This window comes from Bos javanicus, chromosome 5, assembly GCF_032452875.1.
Source record: "Bos javanicus breed banteng chromosome 5, ARS-OSU_banteng_1.0, whole genome shotgun sequence".
Taxonomy (NCBI): domain Eukaryota; kingdom Metazoa; phylum Chordata; class Mammalia; order Artiodactyla; family Bovidae; genus Bos; species Bos javanicus.
The window spans coordinates 61,326,570-61,350,839 of NC_083872.1; the positions used below are offsets into that span (position 1 = coordinate 61,326,570).

The 24,270-nt window shown below is 38.8% G+C and overlaps 1 protein-coding gene across 10 annotated transcripts in view; it reads left to right on the top strand.

Moving 5' to 3' along the window:
* The window catches only part of CFAP54 (cilia and flagella associated protein 54), a 300,763-nt gene that overhangs the window by 82,500 nt on the left and 193,993 nt on the right, over positions 1-24,270 (top strand). For all 10 annotated transcript variants that reach the window (XM_061416977.1, XM_061416975.1, XM_061416972.1 and 7 more), the window contains 4 exons: positions 4,596-4,732; positions 8,421-8,568; positions 9,515-9,670; positions 15,080-15,202. In XM_061416977.1, the coding sequence (XP_061272961.1) occupies positions 4,596-4,732; positions 8,421-8,568; positions 9,515-9,670; positions 15,080-15,202 (564 nt within the window). The remainder of the gene's footprint in view (positions 1-4,595; positions 4,733-8,420; positions 8,569-9,514; positions 9,671-15,079; positions 15,203-24,270) is intronic.

The following is a 24,270-nucleotide window of genomic DNA, read 5'->3' on the forward strand; positions in this document are numbered from 1 at the left end:
TGGTTCACCCAATGTAAGAGTCTGATCTCATTTTTAATGTTTGGCCACTGACTTGTTTTTAAATCTCACCCTTCTTTGTTCCTTTGGCCCCATATCTGAGCAGGCTACTAAGGAGGTCTCTGACTTCACCTTTTCCTTTGGTTCCTGCAGGAAATTTAAAGGTCCCAGCCAGCAGGAACTGTGCCCAGTCCAGCCACTAACAAAGCCCAACCTTCTGCTCTGCCCAGGAAAACCTGGACCTGCCTGTGCCTGCCCATGGGACTCTCCCTGGGAGTCCCTTGTGTGAATAATAAACTTTCTCTCAGATCCTCCTGGTGCATGTAATGTCTTCAGCCTTAACACCTGAAGCAGACTGTGTATGTGTATGTATGGGGTTCATCTTGCTTTGCTGTGGACCCAGCTTGGGTCAGGCACTCACCCTGGGCCAGTCAATTGTGTTATTTTGTAGCATACCTCCTGGGTGTTCTCTTCTGTACAGAGAGGGAAATTATCAGGAAAAGCAGAATTTTAAGTTCATTTAACACATTATTATTGAGTGCTTACTCTGTGCCCGGCATTGCTGTAGGCTAGTGATTGTAAAACTTGAGCCTGAATCAGAAGGATCTGGAGTGCTGGCCTAAAGAGATTGCTGCCCACACTGACAGAGTATATGGTTCACTTGGTGTGGGATAGGACCTGTTAAGTCTGCATGTATAACAAGTTCATAGGTGAAGCAGATGCTGATGGTTCAGGGACCATACTTTGAGAACCACTGTTCTAAGTGAAGTGAGCAAAATGCCATGGTAGGAGGTAGGTAATAGACAATGAACATAGTAAAGAAATAGATTGCCTATTAATAGTATGTTAGAAGGTAAGTCCTGTGGAAAAATAGCGTAGAGTACAGTCAGAGGAATTGGAAATGTGAAGTGGGATAAATGTGAAGAAGGTAAATTACAGTGTTACAGTGTTAAGTAAGCTGAACAGAGAAAATGTCATCTGGAAGATGAGATGTGAACAGACATTTGAAGGAGGTGAGGGAGCAGCTCTGGAGAAAGAAGATTCCACAGAAGGAGCTAGAAGAAAAGCCTGAAGGATTCCAGAACTGTACTTGGTATAACATAAATAGCAAGGAGACCAGAATGACTGGATTAGAGGGGCCTGAAGGATTGCTTAGGGAGGTAAAAGGTGAGTGGATGGGGGGAAAGTAGATCGTGATAAGAATTCCAGACCATTGTAGGAAGTATGGCTTTTACTGTGAGTGAAATGGACAGCCACTGGAGAGAGTTTGATATAATAGGACAACATAACATGACTTCTGTTTCAAGGCTCACCCTGGCTACTGTGTTGTGCACACACCATAAGGCGTGAGTATAGAAGCAGAGGGAGCTGTTGAATACCTACCGCTGTCATCCAACCAGAGGTGGGAGTGGCTTGGCCAGGGTGATAGTAATTGATGTGATGAGAAGTGGCCAGATTCTGGATATATTTTGAAGGAGGAGTTAACAAGTATTCCTGTTGGAAACAATTTATAGAGAAAAATAGGAGATGCCTTGAAGGTGTTTAGCCAACTAACTAGAAGGACAGACTCGGGCCACAGCTGAGTTGGGGATGGCTGTGGGTGGTGCAGAGAAAGATAAAAAATTCAGTTGGGGGCGTGTTAAGGTCAGATGTTTATTAGATATTCAGAGAGAATTGTTGAGTAGTCAGTTAGACACGTGAATCTGGAGTTTGGGAGAGAGGTCTGGGCAGCCGAGGGAATTGAGAGTAGTTGTATGACAACTATAGCCGTGGGGCTGGGTAATAGCAGCAAGGACATGAGTGCTGAGGAGAGGAGGTCAGAAGACTGAGCCCTGGGGAACTCCAGTATCATGAGATTGAAGAGAAGAGGAGGAGCTTGCCAAGGTGCTGCAAAGGAATGTATTAGGTTGGCCAAAATGTTTGTTCCATAGCATCTTATGGAAAAACCCACATAAACATTTTGGGATCTAGTTCCCTGACCAGGGATCGAACCCAGACCCCCTGCATTGGGAGTGTGGAGTCTTAGCCATTGGACCACCAGGGAAGTCCCTCTTTTAATGCTTATTTCTCATTTTAACCTCACCCCCTCTAAAGTCTATTCTGCACATGACTACTACTTAACCATCTTTGAACCTGCGAATATCAAGCACTCCTCTGTTAACTCAGACAAACTCATGAATTTATAAACCTTTAATTTTGTCATAGCATTTTTTTCTTGTTTTGCAATGTCCACTGACTGAACAAATAACATTATTTTTATGTTTTCACCCTTTTTTATAAAAAGTGAAATATAGTTGATTCAGTGTTGTGCCAATTTCTGCTGTACAGCAAAGTGACTCAGAAATAACTATTTTTAAAAAGCTATATTTTAAAAGGAAAGAACATTCAATTATAGTTTCACCAACTCCCTTACACATCATCTGTTATCATTTTCCATGGTGAATCTTAGAATTATAATGGTGTTTTAATGACCACTTAGTCCCACTTTTTTGCCCAATGTGGCCCAGAGAAGGGACCTCATCTATCACACTAAGTCTTGATTCTACTTTTTCATTTTATTTATTTTTTACTGAGTATTTGGCTCTGTACAAATTATTCTACTTGTCAATACCCCAGTTTCCTTATCTGGAAAACAAGGACACTCATAGAGCTCACTTCACAGAGCTATAATGAAGAGTCAATGCCATAATGCATGTGAAATGCTTGGTCCAGGACCTGATATCTTTAAATACTTCCATCTGATTTTCAGGGCTTCCCAGGTGGCTCAGTGGTGAAGAATCTGCCCCACAATGCAAGAGATGTGGGTTCAACCCCTGGGTCAGGAAGATTCCCTGAAGAAGGAAATGGCAACCCACTCCAGTATTCTTGCCTGGGAAATCTCATAGAAAGAGGTACCTGGTGTGCTACAGTCCATGGAGTCACAAAGATTTGGACATGACTGAGCCAACACACACACACACACATCTGATTTTCAAGACTTTCTGAAATCCTGTCTCACTTTACCTGTCCAATCATACTGCCTGTGTTGTGCTTAGTTGCTTCAGTCATGTTGACGCTTTGCAATCCCAATGGACTGCAGCCCACCAGGCTCCTTTGTCTATTTTTTCTTCTGGCAAGAATATTGGAGTGGGTTGCCATGTTCTCCTCCAGGGGATCTTCCCAACCCAGGGATTGAATCCAGGTCCCCCTCATTGCAGGCAGATTCTTTACCAACTAAGCCACCAGGAAAGCCCACCATACTGCCTGAGTGAGTGAAAGTCACTCAGTCACATCCGACTTTTTGTGACCCCAAGGATTATACTGTCCATGGAATTCTCCAGGCCGGAATACTGGAGTGGGTAGCCGTTTCCTTCTAGGAGATCTTCCCAACCCAGGGTCAAAGCCAGGTCTCTTGCATTGCGGGTGGATTCTTTACCAACTGAGCCACAAGGGAAGCCCTACTTTTCTTCAAATTCTGACCTGTCTTTCCAGTCTCAAATGCCCTGTGGCAATTTCCTTCACAGGACCTTTTTCAGATTCCATCTAAACTGTGCCCATTTGAACCTTATCCCTGCCTTAGGGTTTACATCAAGCCCTGATTCCTCCTTGAAGTCTTCATTTCTCCTTTTTTAAGTCTCCACAGTTATGATGTGATTATTTGCAATTTTTCTGTAATTTCATGTGTTTTACCACTGTAACTTGATTACAGTTTCATGGAGTATGAAATTGTTTTAAGCTTTGAAGAATCTAGATTTACAGTGCTTAGCACCAAGTAGAAACTTCATAAAAGTTTACTGGTTGGTTGATTAGGAGTATTGACTTGGCAGATTTTAAAAGTTCTGGCCCTGTAAGCTATTCCCTTGTGTGGAATATAGTCTAGTAACATGTCATTTACATACTTAATGAATTTATTTATACTTAATATCCTACCTGCTTCCACTGAGAATTTGAAGCAGCATATAACTCGTGTGGTGTGATTTCATATCGTTACACATATTTGGATAGAGTGATTTTTAAAGATATAGTTAAAGAAATATATCTCACCAAAAGAAATAGGTAAGTTGATGATTTTTTCTTGCAAGCTTCTAAGTTTTTTCAGTGAAATCAGTTATTTTACCAACTGGTTGAATGTGTGAAACTTAAAACACATTATGGTGTTTTAATCCTCACTCTTTTCAGCTCTGAAGCCTTTGTTGCAAAAAAAAGCTCTGAAAGCGTCAGTCAGAACCAGAGAAAAATGAAGTATATTTCATATTTTGGGTTTGGGAAATCTGATTGTTTCTCTTGGAACAGATTGTTCATTATAACAGTGTCTGTAATAAATGGAGTGCACTGCCGAGATAGATGGAAATGAAATTAATTTGGCTCAGATGTGATCTTTGTTTTGCTTATGAGAATTTGAAACATCCTTACAGAGTTTCAAATTTCCATGCAATTTAGAAATAAAAGAGATTTCAAAATGTGTCTTTCTCCCTTGCCGTGGCCCTGTAGAACAGAACAGCCAATGTGAATAACTTTGTAGGAAATTACAGTGTGATTGGACCTTCTCAGAATTCTTGTTGAAAGTATACACTCCCCAAATTCAAGTAATGCCTAAGAGAATGTGCTTTCTGTTGCAGGTCGCCTATCAGACTGGTAACTATGATCTGGCTAAGAAAGTTTTCTCACCAGTCTGGGATTATTTTGTTGCTTCACCACCTCAGGGTGACCAATCCATTATTTGTTTAAGCAATATAATGACTATTACACAGAGAAGGTAATTAGAAATGTTCTTTTAAAATATTAATTTGCTTACTGAAAAGACAGGTATTAGCTGTGAAGCCTGGCGTTAATTTATTTTCAAGTTCATGTTGAGATGGTATATGTAAAACTACTTCCAACAAGTAAAGCGTAGATGTTCTGAAGGTTTGGGTCCTTCTTAGAACTTTCTTTGTTAGAATCAGAAAAAACACTGGAAACATATAGGTACATTCTGAATGTAAGCTAATGAGGTTATGAGGAAAAAAACCCCAAATACTAACCAAGGTAGTGTCAGTTTTACTAGAAGACACAAATACATATTGGGAACCTTTATCACAGAGAAAGATCAGGTTGAGATTAAGGTTAGGGTCTGGTGGGTGAGCTCTTAGGGTAAGAAGACTTTTCCTTTGCTTGAAGAGGCACCCAGGATTAGGCCATCAACTGCAAATAGGTCTATAGAAGCCATAGAAAGCTACAGGCTATCCTTTGCCATTTTTTCCTTAAGAAACCAAAGTTTAAGGGCAGCATCAGAAATGAGCATTAGTATAATTTCAGCCTGTCTCAACATATTCTGTAAGAACAGTCTCCTTTACCTGCTTGATAATGCCTAAAATTCCCTTAATAAGGCAAAACTCTTCACTCCTCAAAGGTAATGAGTTTAAAAATGCAAATGCTGAATGAGGCAAGACATTGGTAACACTTATTCATGTAAATGTATAATTCCATTCAATTAAACAAACATAAACTTAGTGTTTACCATGTATGAGGATGCTCAGTGCTGTGGGGGATGGATTCAAGAGGCATTAAAGAAGAGGAAGAGATAGATCTTGGCAGAGTTTATGTGACTTGTGGGGATAAGACAGAGGAAGGAGGGGAAGCTGACTGGGATTTCCAGCGAGGGTAAGCCTCTGATGTTACTAAGGGAAGCTGAAAGGTGGAGTGAGTTTTTGGATGAAGAGAACGAATTTGGGGATGTATGGAGTTCAGTTTTCCAGCAGGACAACTCTGTAGATATGAGCTGACACTCAGGAGAGAGCTCAAGGCTAGAGACTTATGTAAATTGTTCACTGAGGTCATTGTTGGAATTTTGACAATGAGTGATAGCTTCCGAGAAATGACTGTTGAGCAGAAAAGGTAGAAGGCTGGACTTGAATCCTGGGGCATTGCTTACATTTAAGAGATAGAAGTAGGAATTGGAATCAAGGAAGGAAACTGAAATGGATCAGTTCTGGAAGTGAAAGTCCAGGAAAGTGCATTGCCAAGGGAAGTGAGAAGATTATCATGGAGGCCCTGACGAGCACTGTTATATGCTGGTGCAAAGTCAGACGGAGTAGTCACTTAAGAAAATGCTGCAAAGAGGTTGGGTAGGATGAAAGCCGAGAAGAGGCTTTTAGAGTTGGCAAATAGGAAGACATTGGTAAGTTGAAGAAAGCCATTTCTGTTCTATGATGGGCCAGAAATATATTGCAGTTAGTTAAGGAATAAATGAAAATGGAAAATAGTAACAAGCAAAAACTACCCATGTGAAGTTTGGTGGTAAAGATCAGAGGAAAGTTTGCAGAGGCTTTTGGGGGAAGGCAAGCTTGCTTAAGGACAGAATTTGGAGGATTGAGATAAGAGAGCCAGTGGTGAGGGAGAGCCTAACAATGTATGGTGGTGGGGCTACAAAGCTCCTAGAGCACGTGGAGGTGGAGAACAGGAAGTTTATATCATTTTCTATGGGGAATACGAATAAGGAGGCATCAGGGATAGATGGAAGTGTTGCTGAGAATCATGGCTCAGCTGATGTTATGTAACATGAATTGTATCAATAGCAGAGCCCAGTTCCTTGTGGCTGAGGGCTACATATGATTCACCTTTATATTCTAGGATCTAGAATAATGATTTTATACATGGTTGGTATTGAGCAAATGCTAGTTTGAATGAAACAAAAAAGGAATGAGGTAAATAAATAAGTGATTAATTGATTGGCCATTATGGGAGGGATAAAAAAAATCAGATGACATCTATGCAAGGTCAGGCAAGTTTATTATTGCATAAATTATGGGGTGCAGAATCTAAAGTGCTAGAGAGGTCACTGTGGAAATGACTAACCAGAGTCCAAGCTGGGTACTGGAGGAACTAGAGCCAGGAGGAGGTGATAACCTGGACTTACTGTGTGTGTCGAATTACTCATGGTCAGCAATGACAAAGAAAGTTTAGTATGAGTTGTAGAAGCAGGATAACTAAAATCCTCCTGGCAAAGACAATTTCAGAGTTTAACACGGTGGTCAAACAGATCATCTTTAATGTCAATTACTGATGTTGGATCCTTTCCTGTTTTATAGGGAGAGTGGAGGGACCTGAAGCTTAGAAGAGAGGGTTTGTCACCAACTTAGGCTTAAGGGCAAGGAAGGGACTACAGAAACAGAGAAGGAAGACTGCAGATTTCACAGTTTTGCCTGTGGTGGGCACTGTTGACTGTAATTTAGAAAAGATAATTTGAAGTGACTCTACTTCTGTAGGGCTTCCGTGGTGTCTCAGATGGTAAAGAATCTGCCTGCACTGCAGGGGACCGGAGTTTGATCCCTGGATTGGGAAGATCTCCTGGAGTAGGGAATGGCTAACCACTTCAGTTTTCTTGCCTGGAGAATTCCATGGACTGAGGAGCCTGGCGGGCTATAGTCAGACATGACTGAGACATGGCAGTGTGTTAATAGCTCAGTTGTGTCTGACTGTTTGTGCTCCCATGGACTGTAGCCCACCAGGCTCCTCTGTCCATGGGATTCACCAGGCAAGAATACTGGAGTGGGTAGTCATTCCCTTCTTCTGGACATCTTCCCCACCCAGGGATCAAGTTCACATCTCTTACATCTCCTGCGTTGGCAGGCAGGTTCTTTACCATCTGAGCCACCAGGAAAGCCCAAATCTGTCTCTACTTCTCTTTAACCATGGCTGATTTTGCTATAAATAACCCCCACTTTCAGAAAGTTTATTGATTGAAATATTGGGCCTATTTTCCAAACTTCTGAGTATCTATAATGATTTCAATTATATTGATAGAAAAGAGCTATATATTTTAGAATCAGAAAATTTTGCCAATGGTTTATATATCCATGACATATGTCCATAGCTTAATTTTCTTAGTTATGAACTTGTTGTTAAGAACAGTCTTTAATTTCAGTTTAAACAGCTGTGTAAGAGTTACTATGTTACATACTTTTGCTGCTGCTGCTGCTGCTGCTAAGTCGCTTCAGTTGTGTCTGAGTCTGTGCAACCCTATGGACAGCAGCCCACCAAGGCTCCTCTGTCCACAGGATTCTCTAGGCAAGAATGGCACCCCACTCCAGTACTCTTGCCTGGAAAATCCCATGAACCGAGGAGCCTGGTGGGCTGCAGTCCATGGGGTCGCTAAGAGTCGGACACGACTGAGCAGCTGGCTTCACTTTGACTTTTCACTTTCATGCATTGGAGAAGGAAATGGCAACCCACTCCAGTGTTCTTGCCTGGAGAATCCCAGGGATGGGGGAGGCTGGTGGGCTGCCATCTATGGGGTCACACAGAGTCGGACATGACTGAAGTGACTTAGCAGCAGCAGCCATTTCCTTCTCCGACTTTTGCTGCTATCTTGGGATAATTGTGTTGGTATAACAAATCAATCTACAAAGTTGAATTCACATACTAAATCACCTTATACCTGTAACATCATTTACTTCTTTTTGCAGATTACATTCAGATATTTTGGCAGAGAGTTCTTCAATTCTCTTATATCTTTTTCTTAGAAATATTTTTGTAACAAGTGACATTAAAATTAAAGAAGAAAATTTTTTCTGTGATAATATTAAAGGCAATGAGATTTTCCCTTCTCAACAAGTAAGTGAATTAAGATCATTGCAAATGCATTGATTTCCCTTGATTTGTTTCTTGATGTTTCAAGTTTATGAGCTGTGGGGATTGTATATCCTCACTTGTGAACGGACTGAGAGACCTTTGTATGATTGTGCTGGTTTATTTGATATTGTTTGTAGATTTCACAGGCCTAGGCTCATGGTTTTTTCCCCCCTTCTTTTCTATTTATATATATATTCCTGTATAAAAGTAGTATAAATTCAAATATTCAAAATTTATAATGTATAAAGTGAAACCTATTAGAATCCTATTATCCCTAAGAATGCTACATTCTTGTTTTCATGTGATTTCTCCCATGCCATTTCTCCCAAGAAGGAAATGGCAACCCACTCCAGTGTTCTTGCCTGGAGAATCCCATGGACGGAGAAGCCTGGTGGGCTGCAGTCCATGCGGTTGCACAGAGTCGGACACGAGTGAAGCGACTTAGCAGTAGCAGCAGCAGAAGTATAATAGAAGATAGGTTGGTCTACAAAAAATTTACCATTTTCTCACAAATCCAGGAGAGAAATAAGACTCTATTAATCAAGTGGAGGCCATATTACAACAATTCTATATTTTAATTATTATTTGTTATAGTTTATATTTTTGAAAAAGCTAGTTTTCCTCCTAAAATATAGCCAAGATTTTATCTTACCAATCAAAAAAGATTGGTGCCTTTTCTGTTACTAGTGGTATTTGATTGCAATTCATAAAAAGATTTTGAGTTTAATTCTAAGATTGTGTTATCCGTATGTATTAATAGCATTATTGGGGAGTTAGAGTTGTTCCTGAATTTAGGTTTTTCTTTTTATCAACATTCATGTTATTGTTAAGTTACAAGGATCACATTTCCTATCCCTTCACCTCATTAGAGACACACAAGTTAAGTACCTGGTGTTCAGCTTGAGTAACAATACCTGTTTCTTTACAGATTGCTAGACTAATTGAATGTGAGAGAGTATTGGTGGCATTGGAACTGAGCAACTACCTAAATGATTCCAGTTACGCCCTTCAGGCTGTGACTCAGTGTTACGGCCTCCTTGCTCCTATCATTTATCACAATATTGTTTTGGTACCTGTTGTACAGGTAAGGGTTTCACCCCCTCCCCATAAGGGTATTTTTTTTACAAAGGCAAGTCAACACTGCATTTTGGAAAAGAAAATGCGACATGTCTCTTAGAAAATACAAATAGGTCAAGAATGAGTATTATGACATTTTGTGAGTTAACTGAAAGACGTTTTAATAATTTAAATTATATGTCTGGGAATAAATAAGAACTTAAAATGTGTTTCCCTGAAAACATTCAGCCCTGTTGCTGTCCATATTTAAATATGGGTACATACTTTTCTAGGTTGTTTTTTAAAAGTCATTTCAATTTTTATGATCTTGTAATGTTAGAAACAGCAATATTTATTCAAGGCATACTGTTAAAGCCATCACTGAGGGGAAAAAAATTGATGGATAACCAGAAAATAAACTTGATGTCTCTGTGGTTAAATTGGAATTTTTGGAAAAAAGGTTGATAAAACTTGGCTGAAGGGATTGTATTAGTTGTCTGTGTTTCCTAACAAATCACCAACACTCAATGGCTTAAAACAACACCCATTCACTATCTCATAGTTTCTGGAGGTCAGAAGGCTGGATACAGGTTTTCTGGATCTTTGGCTCAGGATCTCATCAGGCTAAATTCAAGGTGTTGACCAGAGCTGTGGTCTCATCTGAGGCTTAGGTTTCTTCCAAATTCATTGGTTGTTGAGAGATTCATTCCATTGCGGTCATGTGATGAGTCCCTTAGTTCTGAAAGGCTGACCACCAGTGCCCTGCAACATGCCCTTCTCCACAACATGGCAGTCTGCTTCTTAAAGCATCGTCCTTTCTTCTTAGAGGTGAGAGATTAGAGATGTCAGACCTACTTTGGAGTGGGGGCATGTCTCAGCACGTCCCAGACATTTCATTAATGTGTCAGGCCCCTGACTCTTCTTAGGGTTTATTTCTATCCTCTGGAGGGCAAGCATCTCACATCTTCAACATACTTGCCATTTCTTGTTTATTAGGTTCGGTTAGCATGATTTATTGATGTAGTGGTCCAGTGTTTTGTTTTGAGACATGTCCACAAAGTTAAGGTCCTTTCATAAAATATTAGGTCAGAGAGTAGAAGCGTTATCACTGCCCTAGGTCAAGACTCTAAATGCATGTTTTTATCTGCCTGGTGTGAATTGGAGCTTCTTTGGATACTGCTTCCCCATAGGATATTATTTCTGTCCAATAAGATAAAAAAGGCAACATTAGCTACCTCAAGGCACCCCTACTCCTTTTTTTTAAAAAAAAAAACTTTTTATTTTATACTGGAGTATAGCCAGTTAACAATGTTGTGATAATTTCGGGTAAGGGACTCAGCCATATGTATACTCCTTTTATTCATTCTCCCCCAAACTCCCTTTTAAGTGCTCCAGCAAAGATACCACAGTGGAACAGTGCCTGAAATTGCTGCTTCCTTGGTTGAGTTGAGGGCGATCCCCTGTCATCCTCTGGGATCCTACTGATTCAGGATGCATTTAACTCAGAAAGTGGATTATAGCTATGAGGGAAAGACTTAGGAAAGGAGTTTTTAAATTAAATTATATAGTTTAGAGCAGGAAAAGATGAATGGAACAAGGGATAGATGCCAGAAATAGGCCTCACTGTAGAAGAATGTAATGTATGATGGAATTGGCTTTCCAATTCAGTGGGAAGATAATGGATATTTTTAGTAAATGGTGGTGAAACATCAGGATATTCCTCTGAAAGAAAGTAGAATTTGACCCCTACTTTGTACTATATGTAAAAAGTCCAAATATATTAAAGGCTTAAATGTAAAAGAAAGCAAAATCTTTTGGAAAAAAATAATCCCTAGAGTCTATGTACAGTCACTGTTGGGGAACTCTAACCAAAATAGAACTCTTAGATATAAGAAATATTTGACTGTATTTAAATGGCAACCTATGTGTGGCAAAAGGAGCCATAACAAAGATAGTAGGCAATTTATGGATTTGGGAAAGGTATCCAACACTAATGAGGGTAACTATATATAACAAAAAGTCTTTTAATAACAATAAATAATGGGCATGGGATAACAATATGAAGTTTATAGGAGAGCAAATCCAAGTGGCAAAAAAACATAGGAAATGATGCTCAGATTCTGAATATCCATAGAAATTCCCATTAAATCAACAATATAATATCACTAGCAGAATTGAAAAGATCTGTAACTCCTATTGCTGGTGAGGATGTGGGGCAAAGGTATTCTCATTCATCAATGGGAGAAATGTGAACTGTTATAGTCTTTAGAATTTGGTAATACCAACCTAATTTTAATTAAACTAAGTATAAATAAAATTAAAAACAAATATGCCTAACATAGCAATTCCTCCGCTAGTAATTTATCTCATGGAATAATATTTTAGTAAATTAAAAAGTACATTTACACAGCCCAGCAATTCCTTTCTTAATGATTTATCCCATAGATTAAAATCACCCCTAGTTCCACCCATTGCTTCCATCTGTTCTACCTACTGGGGACACAATACCACATAATGGCATTGATTTAGAGGGTCTACTGTACCCTGGAGGATGGTACCTCACCCTCCCTAGGTATCATCTCAAAGCTGGCACCTCACTTGCTGCTCATTTTGGCAACTGAATAGGTAGAAGGATGGTTGTTGTGGTGGTTTTTTTTTTTTGGCTATGCCGTGTTGCTTGTGAGATCTTAGTTCCCCAACCAGGGATTGAACCGACTGGACTGCCAGGGAATTCCCTGTGTAAGGGTGTTTATTGTAGCTTTCTAGGTGAAGGCAAAAAAATCTGGAGACAGAGGACATGCAGTAATTGAAGGATGGCCAGAACTGCCAGATTGTAAAACATCAACCTTAAAACTGTGCAACAGGAAGGCTCTGGAAAATGGTTGCAAAATTATGATTGGTTTACAGTAAATAATAGTAGGCAACCGTTAGAAATGATGAATTAAATCTATACCTGTAGACTTGGAGGGATTTTTTGCAAGATATGCCTGAAGGGGAAATGCATAGTAATTGTGCTTAATTTCACTTTGTAAAATAACATTAACTCTCTCTGTGTGTGAAAGTGAAAGTGCATGTGAAAGTGAAGTGAAAGTGTTAGTTGCTCAGTCATGTCTATGGGATTCTCCAGGCAAGAATACTGGAGAATACACACACACACACACACACACACACACAAATATACACACACACATAGGATTACATGAGCCCAGAGAAAACTACAAAACTGCTAGGTGGTTAACTTGATTCGGGGATATGGAACAGTAGGTTGGGAGATGGTGATGGTGGAAGGGAGGAATTAAAGCTGCATTGAAAAGAATTCATAAGAGTTCTGTGACAACAGTAATAATATTGTTCAAGTGATGGCTTGAAGCAATTAATGTGCCCACAAAGGACCAACCTCCATATATTAATTTGTCCTTTGGGATAATCTGAAAGATGAATAGATTGATGCAATCTAAGTCTGCTTTTCTGATAGCAATATTGCTCAGAAGTGTGTGGCAATATTGAAAGCTAAACTTAATTGTCTAGCTCTGGATCAAATTCAGGATCACATGATATGGAGAGTAATTAAGGAAGTAAGTGCCAATTTGGAAAACTCAGCAGTGGCCACAGGATTGGAAAAGGTCCGTTTTCATTCCAATCCCAAAGAAAGGCAAATGCCAAAGAATGCTCAAACCACCACACAATTGCACTCATCTCACATGCTAGTAAAGTAATGCTCAAAATTCTCCAAGCCAGGCTTCAGCAATACATGAACCGTGAACTTCCAGATGTTCAAGCTGGTTTTAGAAAAAGCAGAGGAACCAGAGATCAAATTGCCAACATCCGCTGGATCATGGAAAAAGCAAGAGAGTTCCAGAAAAACATCTATTTCTGCTTATTGACTATGCTAAAGCCTTTGACTGTGTGGATCACAATAAACTGTGGAAAATTCTGAAAGAGATGGGAATACCAGACCACCTGACCTGCCTCTTAAGAAACCTATATGTAGGTCAGGAAGCAGTAGTTAGAACTGGACATAGAAAAACAGACTGGTTTCAAATAGGAAAAGGAGTACGTCAAGGCTGTATCTTATCACTGTGCTTATTTAACTTATATGCAGAGTACATCATGAGAAACGCTGGGCTGGAAGAAGCACAAGCTGGAATCAAGATTGCCGGGAGAAATATCAATAACCTCAGATATGCAGATGACACCACCCTTATGGGAGAAAGTGAAGAGGAACTAAAAAGCCTCTTGATGAAAGCGAAAGTGGAGAGTAAAAAGGTTGGCTTGAAGCTCAACATTCAGAAAACGAAGATTATGGCATCTGGTCCCATCACTTCATGGGAAATAGATGGGGAAACAGTGGAAACAGTGTCAGACTTTATTTTTTGGGCTCCAAAATCACTGCAGATGGTGACTGCAGCCATGAAATTAAAAGACGCTTACTCCTTGGAAGGAAAGTTAAGACCAACCTAGATAGCATATTCAAAAGCAGAGATGTTACTTTGCCAACAAAGGTCCATCTAGTCAAGGCTATGGTTTTTCCTGTGGTCATGTATGGATGTGAGAGTTGGACTGTGAAGAAAGCTGAGCACCGAAGAATTGATGCTTTTGAACTGTGGTGTTGGAGAAGACTCTTGAGAGTCCCTTGGACTGCAAAGAGATCCAACCAGTCCATTCTACAGGAGACCAGTCCTGGGTGTTCATTGGAAGGACTGATGTTGAAGCTGAAACTCCAATACTTTGGCCACCTCATGCAAAGAGTTGACTCATTGGAAAAACCCCTGGTGCTGGGAGGGATTGGGGGTAGGAGGAGAAGGGGACGACAGAGGATGAGTTGGCTGGATGACATCACCGACTCAATGGACATGAGTTTGGGTAAACTCCGGGAGTTGGTGATGGACAGGGAGGCCTGGCATGCTGTGATTCATGGGGTTGCAAAGAGTCGGACACGACTGAGCAACTGAACTGAACTGAACTGAAGTGCCAATATTAATTGATTTCCTGGGATATGAGTGCTTGGTTTTATTTTAAAGGAAGCTGTTATACCAAGTACCCATATTGCTGTATATTTAATATGGTAATAGTCCTTCTCTGTAAGTTTTTTTCAAGGTTCTCCTAAGCCTGAATGTCATCTTTAGTGTCTTGTACACATGTAACATTTTACCTGTATCTTTTGTAGTACTTGTCAGTATGGGCTTTGTTTTATCTATTTTTGTATTTATTTTATCCTTTCCTCTAGCTTTCAAGTTACCTTAGATGACGTACTCATCTGAACATTGAATTTATCAGTTTTATCTCAGGGTACACTTCTTTGTACAAGATAAGCAATTGGTCCATAATTATTAACAACAATAAAATGTGATGGCTTAAACCTGCATGATTTAAATAGGGTATTTTTTTAATGAGTAAAGATATTTTCAACAAAAAGCACTGTGTTTCTGTTTTTCAGATCTTGATAAAGTGTGTGGTAGTTTTGCAAGGACTACCAAATGTCATCCACTCAAAGAAACATCTTGCAAGCTTTGAAAGTGTACAGCATATGATAGCTTGCTGTATCTTCTACATAACAAAGGTATCTACCTCATTCTTTCACTAGTGCCATAAGACTTAGGAGCCCTAAAGATTTAGAAAGTTACTTTTTTTTAATATAAATTTATTTTAATTGGAGGCTAATTACTTTACAATATTGTATTAGTTTTGCCATACATCAACATGAATCTGCCACGGGTGTACACGTGCTCCCCATCCTGAACCCCTCTCCCACCTCCCTCCCTGTACCATCCCTCTGGGTCATCCCAGTGCACCAGCCCCAAGCATCCTGTATCATGTATCGAACCTGGACGTTTGTTTCATATATGATATTATACATGTTTCAATGCCATTCTCCCAAATCATCCCACCCTCTCCCTCTCCCACAGAGTCCAAAAGACTATTCTATACATCTGTGTCTCTTTTGCTGTCTCTCTTACAGGGTTAATGTTACCATCTTTCTAAATTCCATATGCGTTAGTATACTGTATTGGTGTTTTTCTTTCTGGCTTACTTCACTCTGTATAATAGGCTCCAGTTTCATCCACCTCATTAGAACTAATTCAAATGTATTCTTTTTAATGGCTGAGTAATACTCCATTGTGTATATGTACCACAGCTTTCTTTATCCATTCATCTGCTGATGGGCATCTAAGTTGCTTCCATGTCCTGGCTATTATAAACAGTGCTGTGATGAACATTGGGGTACACGTGTCTCTTTCAATTCTGGTTTCCTCATTGTGTATGCCCAGCAGTGGGATTGCTGGATCATAAGGCAGTTCTATTTCCAGTTTTTTAAGGAATCTCCACACTGTTCTCCATAGTGGCTGTACTAGTTTGCATTCCCACCAACAGTGTAAGAGGGTTCCCTTTTCTCCACATCCTCTCCAGCATTTATTGCTTGTAGACTTTTGGATCACAGCCATTCTGACTGGCGTGAAATGGTACCTCATTGTGGTTTTGATTTGTATTTCTCTGATAATGAGTGATGTTGAGCATCTTTTCATGTGTTTGTTAGCCATCTGTATGTCTTCTTTGGAGAAATGTCTGTTTAGTTCTTTGGCCCATTTTTTGATTGGGTCGTTTATTTTTCTAGAATTGAGCTGCAGGAGTTGCTTGTATATTTTTGAGATTAGTTGTTTGTCAGTTGCTTCATTTGCTATTCTGAAGGCTGTCTTTTCACCTTGCTTAAAGTTTCCTTTGTTGTGCAGAAGCTTTTAATTTTAATTAGGTCCCATTTGTTTATTTTTGCTTTTATTTCCAATATTCTGAGAGGTGGGTCATAGAGGATCCTGCTGTGATGTATTTTGGAGAGTGTTTTGCCTATGTTCTCCTCTAGGAGTTTTATACTTTCTGGTCTTATATTTAGATCTTTAATCCATTTTGAGTTTATTTTTGTGTATGGTGTTAGAAAGTGTTCTAGATTCATTCTTTTACAAGTGGTTGACCAGTTTTCCCAGCACCACTTGTTAAAGAGATTGTCTTTTCTCCACTGTATATTCTTGCCTCCTTTGTCAAAGATAAGGTGTCCATAGGTGCGTGGATTTATCTCTGGGCTTTCTATTTTGTTCCATTGATATATATTTCTGTTTTTGTGCCAGTACCACACTGTCTTGATGACTGTGGCTTTGTAGTAGAGCCTGAAGTCAGGCAGGTTGATTCCTCCAGTTCCATTCTTTCTCAAGATAGCTTTGGCTATTCGAGGTTTTTTGTATTTCCATACAAATTGTGAAATTATTTGCACTACTTTTAATCACAGTGATTAGAATACTTAAAATAGTACGATTTTGTTATTATTCAGAGCCATTACTTTTTTATTATTCAGAGGCATTACTTTGTTGTTATTCAGTTGCTAAGTCAGGTCTGACTTTTGCAGCACCATGGACTGCAGCATGCCCGGCATCCCTGTCCTTCACTATTTCCTGCAGTTTGCTCAAACTCAGGTCATTGAGTTGATGATGCCATCCAACCATCTCATCCTCTGTTGCCCCCTTCTCCTTTTGCCTTCAATCTTTCCCAGCTTAAGGTCTTTTCCAGTGAGTTGGCTCTTCATATCAGGTAATTAAAGTATTGGTGCTTCAGCTTCAGCATCAGTCTTTCCAATGTATATTCAGGGTTGATTTCCTTTAGGATTGACTGGTTTGGTCTCCTTGCAGGCCAAGAGAATCTCAAGAGTCTTCTGCATTACTTTAGTTGGGACTTAAATTTACTCCTGTGGAGGTCTGGTAACAGAGAGGCCTCTACTCTCTACCTTAGCAAAGAGGTCATGTCCTGACCTCAGGAGTAGGAAACCATATTCCTTCAATCACTCACTGGTTTGCCACTGTAGAGAGACCTCTATGCCCTGGTCTGTGTAGATGCTGAGGGAGCATAAGCCATTAGAAAGAAGAAGAAATGATAATAATTCACTTATGGGAACTGAGAAACCCAAGGAGAAAGAACAAGCCAAAAACTAGAATAATTGTGTTTTTTGTTCTTACAGTGTTGAAAAGGATCAGGGATTACTAAAGAAAAAGAAACCTTTCAAGCAGTACAATTAGAACAAATTTAATTTTTTCTTCCAGTTTTGTTGGGCTATAACTGACATACAGCACTGTATAAGTTTAAGATGTACAACATAATGACTTGATTTACATACATCATGAAGTGATTACCATAAGAAATTTTGTGAACATGCATATCTCCTAAAGGTACAAAATTAAAGAAATAAAAAAAATGTTTTTTCTTGTGATAAGCACTCTAAGAATTTACTCCCATAGTAACTTTCACATATAATAAATTTAATTTTGGATTAAAAATGAAACAAATGAAGATTGCGATTATACTTCTTGATTCACATATGGAAGCTCAAGAAACACCTGCAGATGTTGAATAGTATTACCTAGAGATAAATTCAGAAGACAGATCCAGAAGTCATAACATGAAATAAAAGGAGTCTGGAAGTAGAAAAGAAATACATAGAAAAGTAATCATCTTTTTGAGTCAGAGGCAGGATTAATGTTAGAATATATATGTAGACACATGTTGGTGAAATTCCTGAAATCCGAGGACAAATCTTAATATTTGAGACCAAAAGAACAGGTTACTTACTTGCAATGAAAAGAGAATCAATTAGCTTCAGACTTTTTATCAGCAACACTAAAAGTTAAATTCCTGGAGCAACATTTGTAGAATCCTGAGGGAAAAAGACTTAAGGCCTGTAAATTAATAACCAGGAAAAGATACCATTCATTTGTCAGGGCAAAATAAACATTTTCTGAAGTGCAGGCATTTAAAACGTATTCCATCCATGTATTTATCTGAGAAAAACACTTGAGGAAGTACTCTATCAAATGACAGTTGGTTCAGAACAGAAATCCCAAGATAGGGAAAGATGAAAAGGAGAGGAATAATGGGAGCAATGAATCTTGCAATATATGCATTATTAAAATTAAATGGATAATAATGATGTGACTAGGATTTTGTAATATAAATGCTAAATAGGGAGTCTTGAAATAGAAGAGTCATCCATGAAAAGAAAAACCTATTAGTAACCTAGAGCTAAAGCTTCTCTCCTGTTTAGGGTTGAGGGAGTGATGAGCAGCTATGGATTCTTGGTGCAAGTGTGTTAAAAACACACATAGTGTAAAAGTACATATTGTATAACTTTATTATTTTCTTTTGAAAGAATATGTATATTTAAAGATGACTCAGGAATATGTAGGCATGAGCTGATCTTTAAAATACTGTAGGACTTCTAAACTGTCAAGAAGGAAAAGCAAACAGAGGAATGACAGGGAGGAAAAAAGAACAAAAAAAAAGTGGCGGGGACGAAATGGCTAATTTAACAAAAGTAAGAAGAAGGAAATTGAGATTGTATTTCAGGTGGAAGGAATAAAATCAAGTACATTAATTACTTCACTAAGCGTGAATGAACTCAAGAGACAGAGACTGTCAGATGGGCTGAAAAGTTAGATTCAAAATGTGTATGATTTCAAGACACCCTGTAAAACAAAATAACAAGGAATTTGAAAAATAAATGGACACAGATATTGGGAAAATGCAAACAGAAGTGAAGGAGGCGTGACAATTTTCGTATCTGAAAAAGCAGAATTCAGAGTCCAAAACATTAAATGGATAAAGAGAGACATTATGTCCATCCATTCTGTTCTGATGATCACCCTTGTCTGTTTCTGGATGGCCTCTGGCACTTTCCAGTCATAGGGCAGTCTCATTGTCAAGTATTAAAGATCAAGTCTGAATTAAAACAAAACTTCATTTTTTATAGCAGCAAATTAAAGGAGAAAAACAGGTTATATGAAAATGCTACAAAGGCACTGGATAAACCTTAGCAGCCTTTCCTAATAAAATTTCTAAGTAGGTTAGACATGGAAGGAAGTTATTGCATAATGATAAAGACATTTACCAAAAATTTTTAGCAAATATCATGCTAAATGGCAAGTTTCTGAAGTCATTTCTTTAAAATCAGGCACAGGAGATATTGACTCTTAATACTGTGATTCATTATTTGTAGAGATTCTGTCTCATGCAACAGATAAGGGCATGAAATAATTTTATAACATTAGAAAAGCGTAATTTGTCTGAAATTGTAGGCTCTCAAAAAACACATGAGAATCTAGCAAAAGGTTACTAAAATTAAAACGAGAATTTATAAAGTTACATAAGATACAAACTTGTTTTTATTTTTAATATGAGCAGTAGCCAGGACAGGGGAAAATATACCACTTATAATGATATACAGTATTTTAAACTTAACAAAATGTTGAAGAACCTAAATAAAAGAAATGTGAAATCTTACTGAAAGACATAAAATAAGATCTGCACATATGGCAGGCCACACCAAGTTCTTGAATAAGAAGACTTACTGTAATAGTAAAATAAATGTTTCCTAAAATAATATTTACATGCAATGATGCCTTAATCAGAATCCCAATGATGTTTCCTTGAAATTGATTAGAATTATTTAGAAGTTCTCAGTAGGTATTAAAATTTACCAAAAGTTCACTCCAGTGAAAAATGGTCTTAACAGAGTCATGGGCAAATAGATCAGTGGAATAGAATAGAGATTCTAGGAAAAACTGGCCCTGGGTCAAAGGAAGGACTTAATATAAGACAAAGGTGGCATTTAGGTTCATTGAGAAAATGATAATTTATTAATAAAAGGTGCCAATATTACTGACTATTCATTTTAGAATAAACAAAGCCAGAGTCCTTTCTCATACCATAAACAAAATGAAGTCAGATGGATTTGAGGATATTTGGTTGGCGTTGAAATCATGGGAGACCTTCTATAACAGGGCACAAAATTCAAAAGGTACCAGAAAAAGTAGATAAATAGATTACATGATAAGTAAAAAATAATTGTTTATGGCAAGACACTATAAATAAGCTTCAAGACAAGTAGTTTTTGAAAATACAACAGATGCAGGATTATTAACATTCATTGCCTCAGATAGTAATCAATATGAAAATAGGAAATAATTTCACCGTTTGGGAAAAGAAGAATCAGACTGATTTTTAAGTATGGAGGATATGATTAAATATTTTGGTCAGCTTAAAAAGTGGGACAGTGAACCAGTACCAGACGATGAATGGCCATCTAATGAAGTCAGATAGGAGCCATCGAAGGATTTCAAACCTGGGAATGCTGTAATTAAATTTGCATTTAGAAAAAAGAAATTATTCTGGTTGTGCAACAGCTAATCATTAGAGAAGAAGAAGACCTGAGGCAGGAAATGAGTTAGAAGGCAAAAGATGATAAATGAAGCTAGTGTGGAAAAATGGGAGATAGAATTGAAAATGTTTCAAGAGTTGTTTATCAGATGGAATTGAATAGAGGGGGTTGGGGAGGGAGAGGGAAGAGTCCCCAATAATCCAGATGTCTAGACAGTTGGGTGAATGCAGTTTGTTGAACCCTGAGTAAGAAAGGGGGAAAAGATAATAAGTTTTGAATATATTGAATTTTGGGGCATACAAGGTATTCACAGAGGCAGGAATTATATAATAAATTCTCCAAGCCAGGCTTCAACAGTACATAAACCATGAACTTCCAGATATTCAAGCTGGATTTAGAAAAGGCAGAGGAACCAGAGATCAAATTGCTAACATCCGTTGGATCATAAAAGCAAGAGAGTTCCAGAAAAACATCTACTTCTGCTTTATTGACTACACCAAAGCCTTTGACTGTGTGGATCACAACAAACTGGGAAATTCTTAAAGAGATAGTAAAACCAGACCACCTTACCTGCCTCCTGAGAAATCTATATGTAGGTCACGAAGGACCAGTGTATAGGACTGGACATAGAACAACCGATTGGTTCCAAATCAGGAAAGGAGTACATCAAGGCTGTATATTGTCACCCTGCTTGTTTAACTTATATGCAGAGGACATCATGAGAAATGTTGGACTGGATGAAGCACAAGCTGAAATCAAGACTGCTGGGAGAAATATCAATAACCTCAGATACGCAGATGATACCACTCTTATGGCAGAAAGTGAAGAGGAACTAAAGAGCCTCTTGAAAGAGAGAGAGGAGAGTGAAAAAGCTGGCTTAAAACTCAACATTCAAAAAACTAGGATCATGGCATCTGGTTCCATCACTTCATGGCAAATAGATGGGAAAACAATGAAAACAGTGACAGACTTTATTTTGGGGGGCTCCAAAATCACTCCAGATGGTGACTGCTGCCATGAAATTAGAAGACACTTGCTCCTTGGAAGAAAAGCTCTGACAAACCTAGACAGTATATTAAAAAGCAGAGACATGACTTTGTCAACAAAGGTCTGTCTAGTCAAAGCTATGGTTTTGCCAGTAGTCATATATGATGTGGGAGTTGGACCATAAAGAAAGCTGAGTGCCAAAGAATTGATGCCTTTGAACTGTGGTGTTGGAGAAGACTCTTGAGAATCCCTTGGACTGCAAGGAGATCCAACTAGTCCATCCTAAAATAAATCAGTCCTGAATATTCATTGGAAGGACTGATGATGAAGCTGAAACTCCAATACTTTGGCCACCTGATACAAAGAGCTGACATCGGAAAAGACCCTGATGCCGGGCAAGATTGAAGGCAGGAGTACAAGGGGACAACAGAGGATGAAATTGTTGGATGGCATCATTCACTCGTTGGGGGTGAGTTTGAGCAGGCTCCCAGAGTCGGTGCTACAGGCCTTGCATGCTGCAGTACATGGGGTCACAAAGAGTCGGACACAACTGAGTGACTGAACTGACTGATTTATTGGCTTGGCCAAAAGTTTGAGTTTCCTGGAAGAGCATTTGAAGCCCGAATGAACTTTTTGGCTAACCCAATATTAATGTCAGAATTTTGATACTAGAGCTGATTTTTTTTCACAAACTGATAGGCTGGGAGAATCATCATTTCATGTTTCTTCCAGCCTGACGAATAGACCAAGAAACCTGACTACTCAATCCCAGATATGAGGTATTCATTTGATATAAATATATATTTTCTACAGATTTTCTCTTAGGACATGTAAAGCCCAATTAGTCAAATGACCCTGTTTCTTTTCTCTGTTATGTTTTAAAGCTTGGTAATCTTTCCAGATGGTTCAGTCTTTCTTCTTTAAGTAGCAGTATTTTTTTTTCTAAAAGTTATCATAATTCTAAATAAAGTGCCACTTCTGAGATATGTCATCTTGTGTTTCATTATTTTTGAGTTGTTAAAAAAATTTATTATGTCAAACATCTGGCACATTTTAAAAATTTCTGTTTGTCATTTGGTATATTAAATAGCACTGGTTTTCTTTTTCTTTTGATTGGAAAAAATTTCATTCTCATTTAGTATTTTCCACTGGCATATTAAAACAAGGGGAAAAGATTGCACAGTTGTCTATAAACCAAATATGTTGGAAAGCAAAGGTGAATAAGGTGCAAATGTTATCTCATTTCTGTTTTATAATAACAAATCTCATTCCCTCTCATATCAATTTTACAATGAGTTGGATTGTTTTACTTGGTATTCAAGGCACTACTTGGCCTAAACCCCTACTGCCTTTGTAAAGTTTGTTTCACCGTTTTCCTTCCCACATTCTGTCCCGTAGTCAGCATTAGTTGAACACCACTCCCCTGGTCTTACAGAAATAGTTCTAGTTCTTAGCACTTGCATTCAGATCAGATCAGTCGCTCAGTCATGTCCAACTCTTTGCGACCCCATGAATCACAGCATGCCAGGCCTCCCTGTCCATCACCAACTCCCGGAGATCACTCAGACTCATGTCCATCGAGTCGGTGATGCCATCTGGCTATCTCATCCTCTGTCGTCCCCTTCTCCTCTTGCCCCCAGTCTCTCCCAGCATCAGAGTCTTTTCCAATGAGTCAACTCTTCGCATCAGGTGGCCAAACTACTGGAGTTTCAGCTTTAGCATCATTCCTTCCAAAGAAATCCCAGGGCTGATCTCCTTTAGAATGGACTGGTTGGATCTCCTTGCAGTCCAAGGGACTCAAAAGAGTCTTCTCCAACACCACAGTTCAAAAGCATCAATTCTTCGGTGCTCAGCTTTCTTCACAGTCCAACTCTTACATCCATACATGACCACAGGAAAAACCGTAGCCTTGACTAGACGAACCTTTGTTGGCAAAGTAATGTCTTTGCTTTTGAATATGCTATCTAGGTTGGTCATAACTTTCCTTCCAAGGAGTAAGCGTCTTTTAATTTCATGGCTGCAGTCAACATCTGTAGTGATTTTGGAGCCCAAAAAAATAAAGTCTGACACTGTTTCCACTGTTTCCCCATCTATTTCCCATGAAGTGATGGGACTGGATGCCATGATCTTTGTTTTCTGAATGTTGAGCTTTAAGACAACTTTTTCACTCTCCACTTTCACCTTCATCAACAGGCTTTTTAGTTCCTTTTCACTTTCTGCCATAAGGGTGGTGTCATCTGCATATCTGAGGTTATTGATATTTCTCCTGGCAATCTTGATTCCAGCTTGTGTTTCTTCCAGTCCAGCGTTTCTCATGATGTACTCTGCATATAAGTTAAATAAGCAGGGTGACAATATACAGTCTTGACGTACTCCTTTTCCTATTTGGAACCAGTCTGTTGTTCCATGTCCAGTTCTAACTGTTGCTTCCTGACCTGCACATAGGTGTC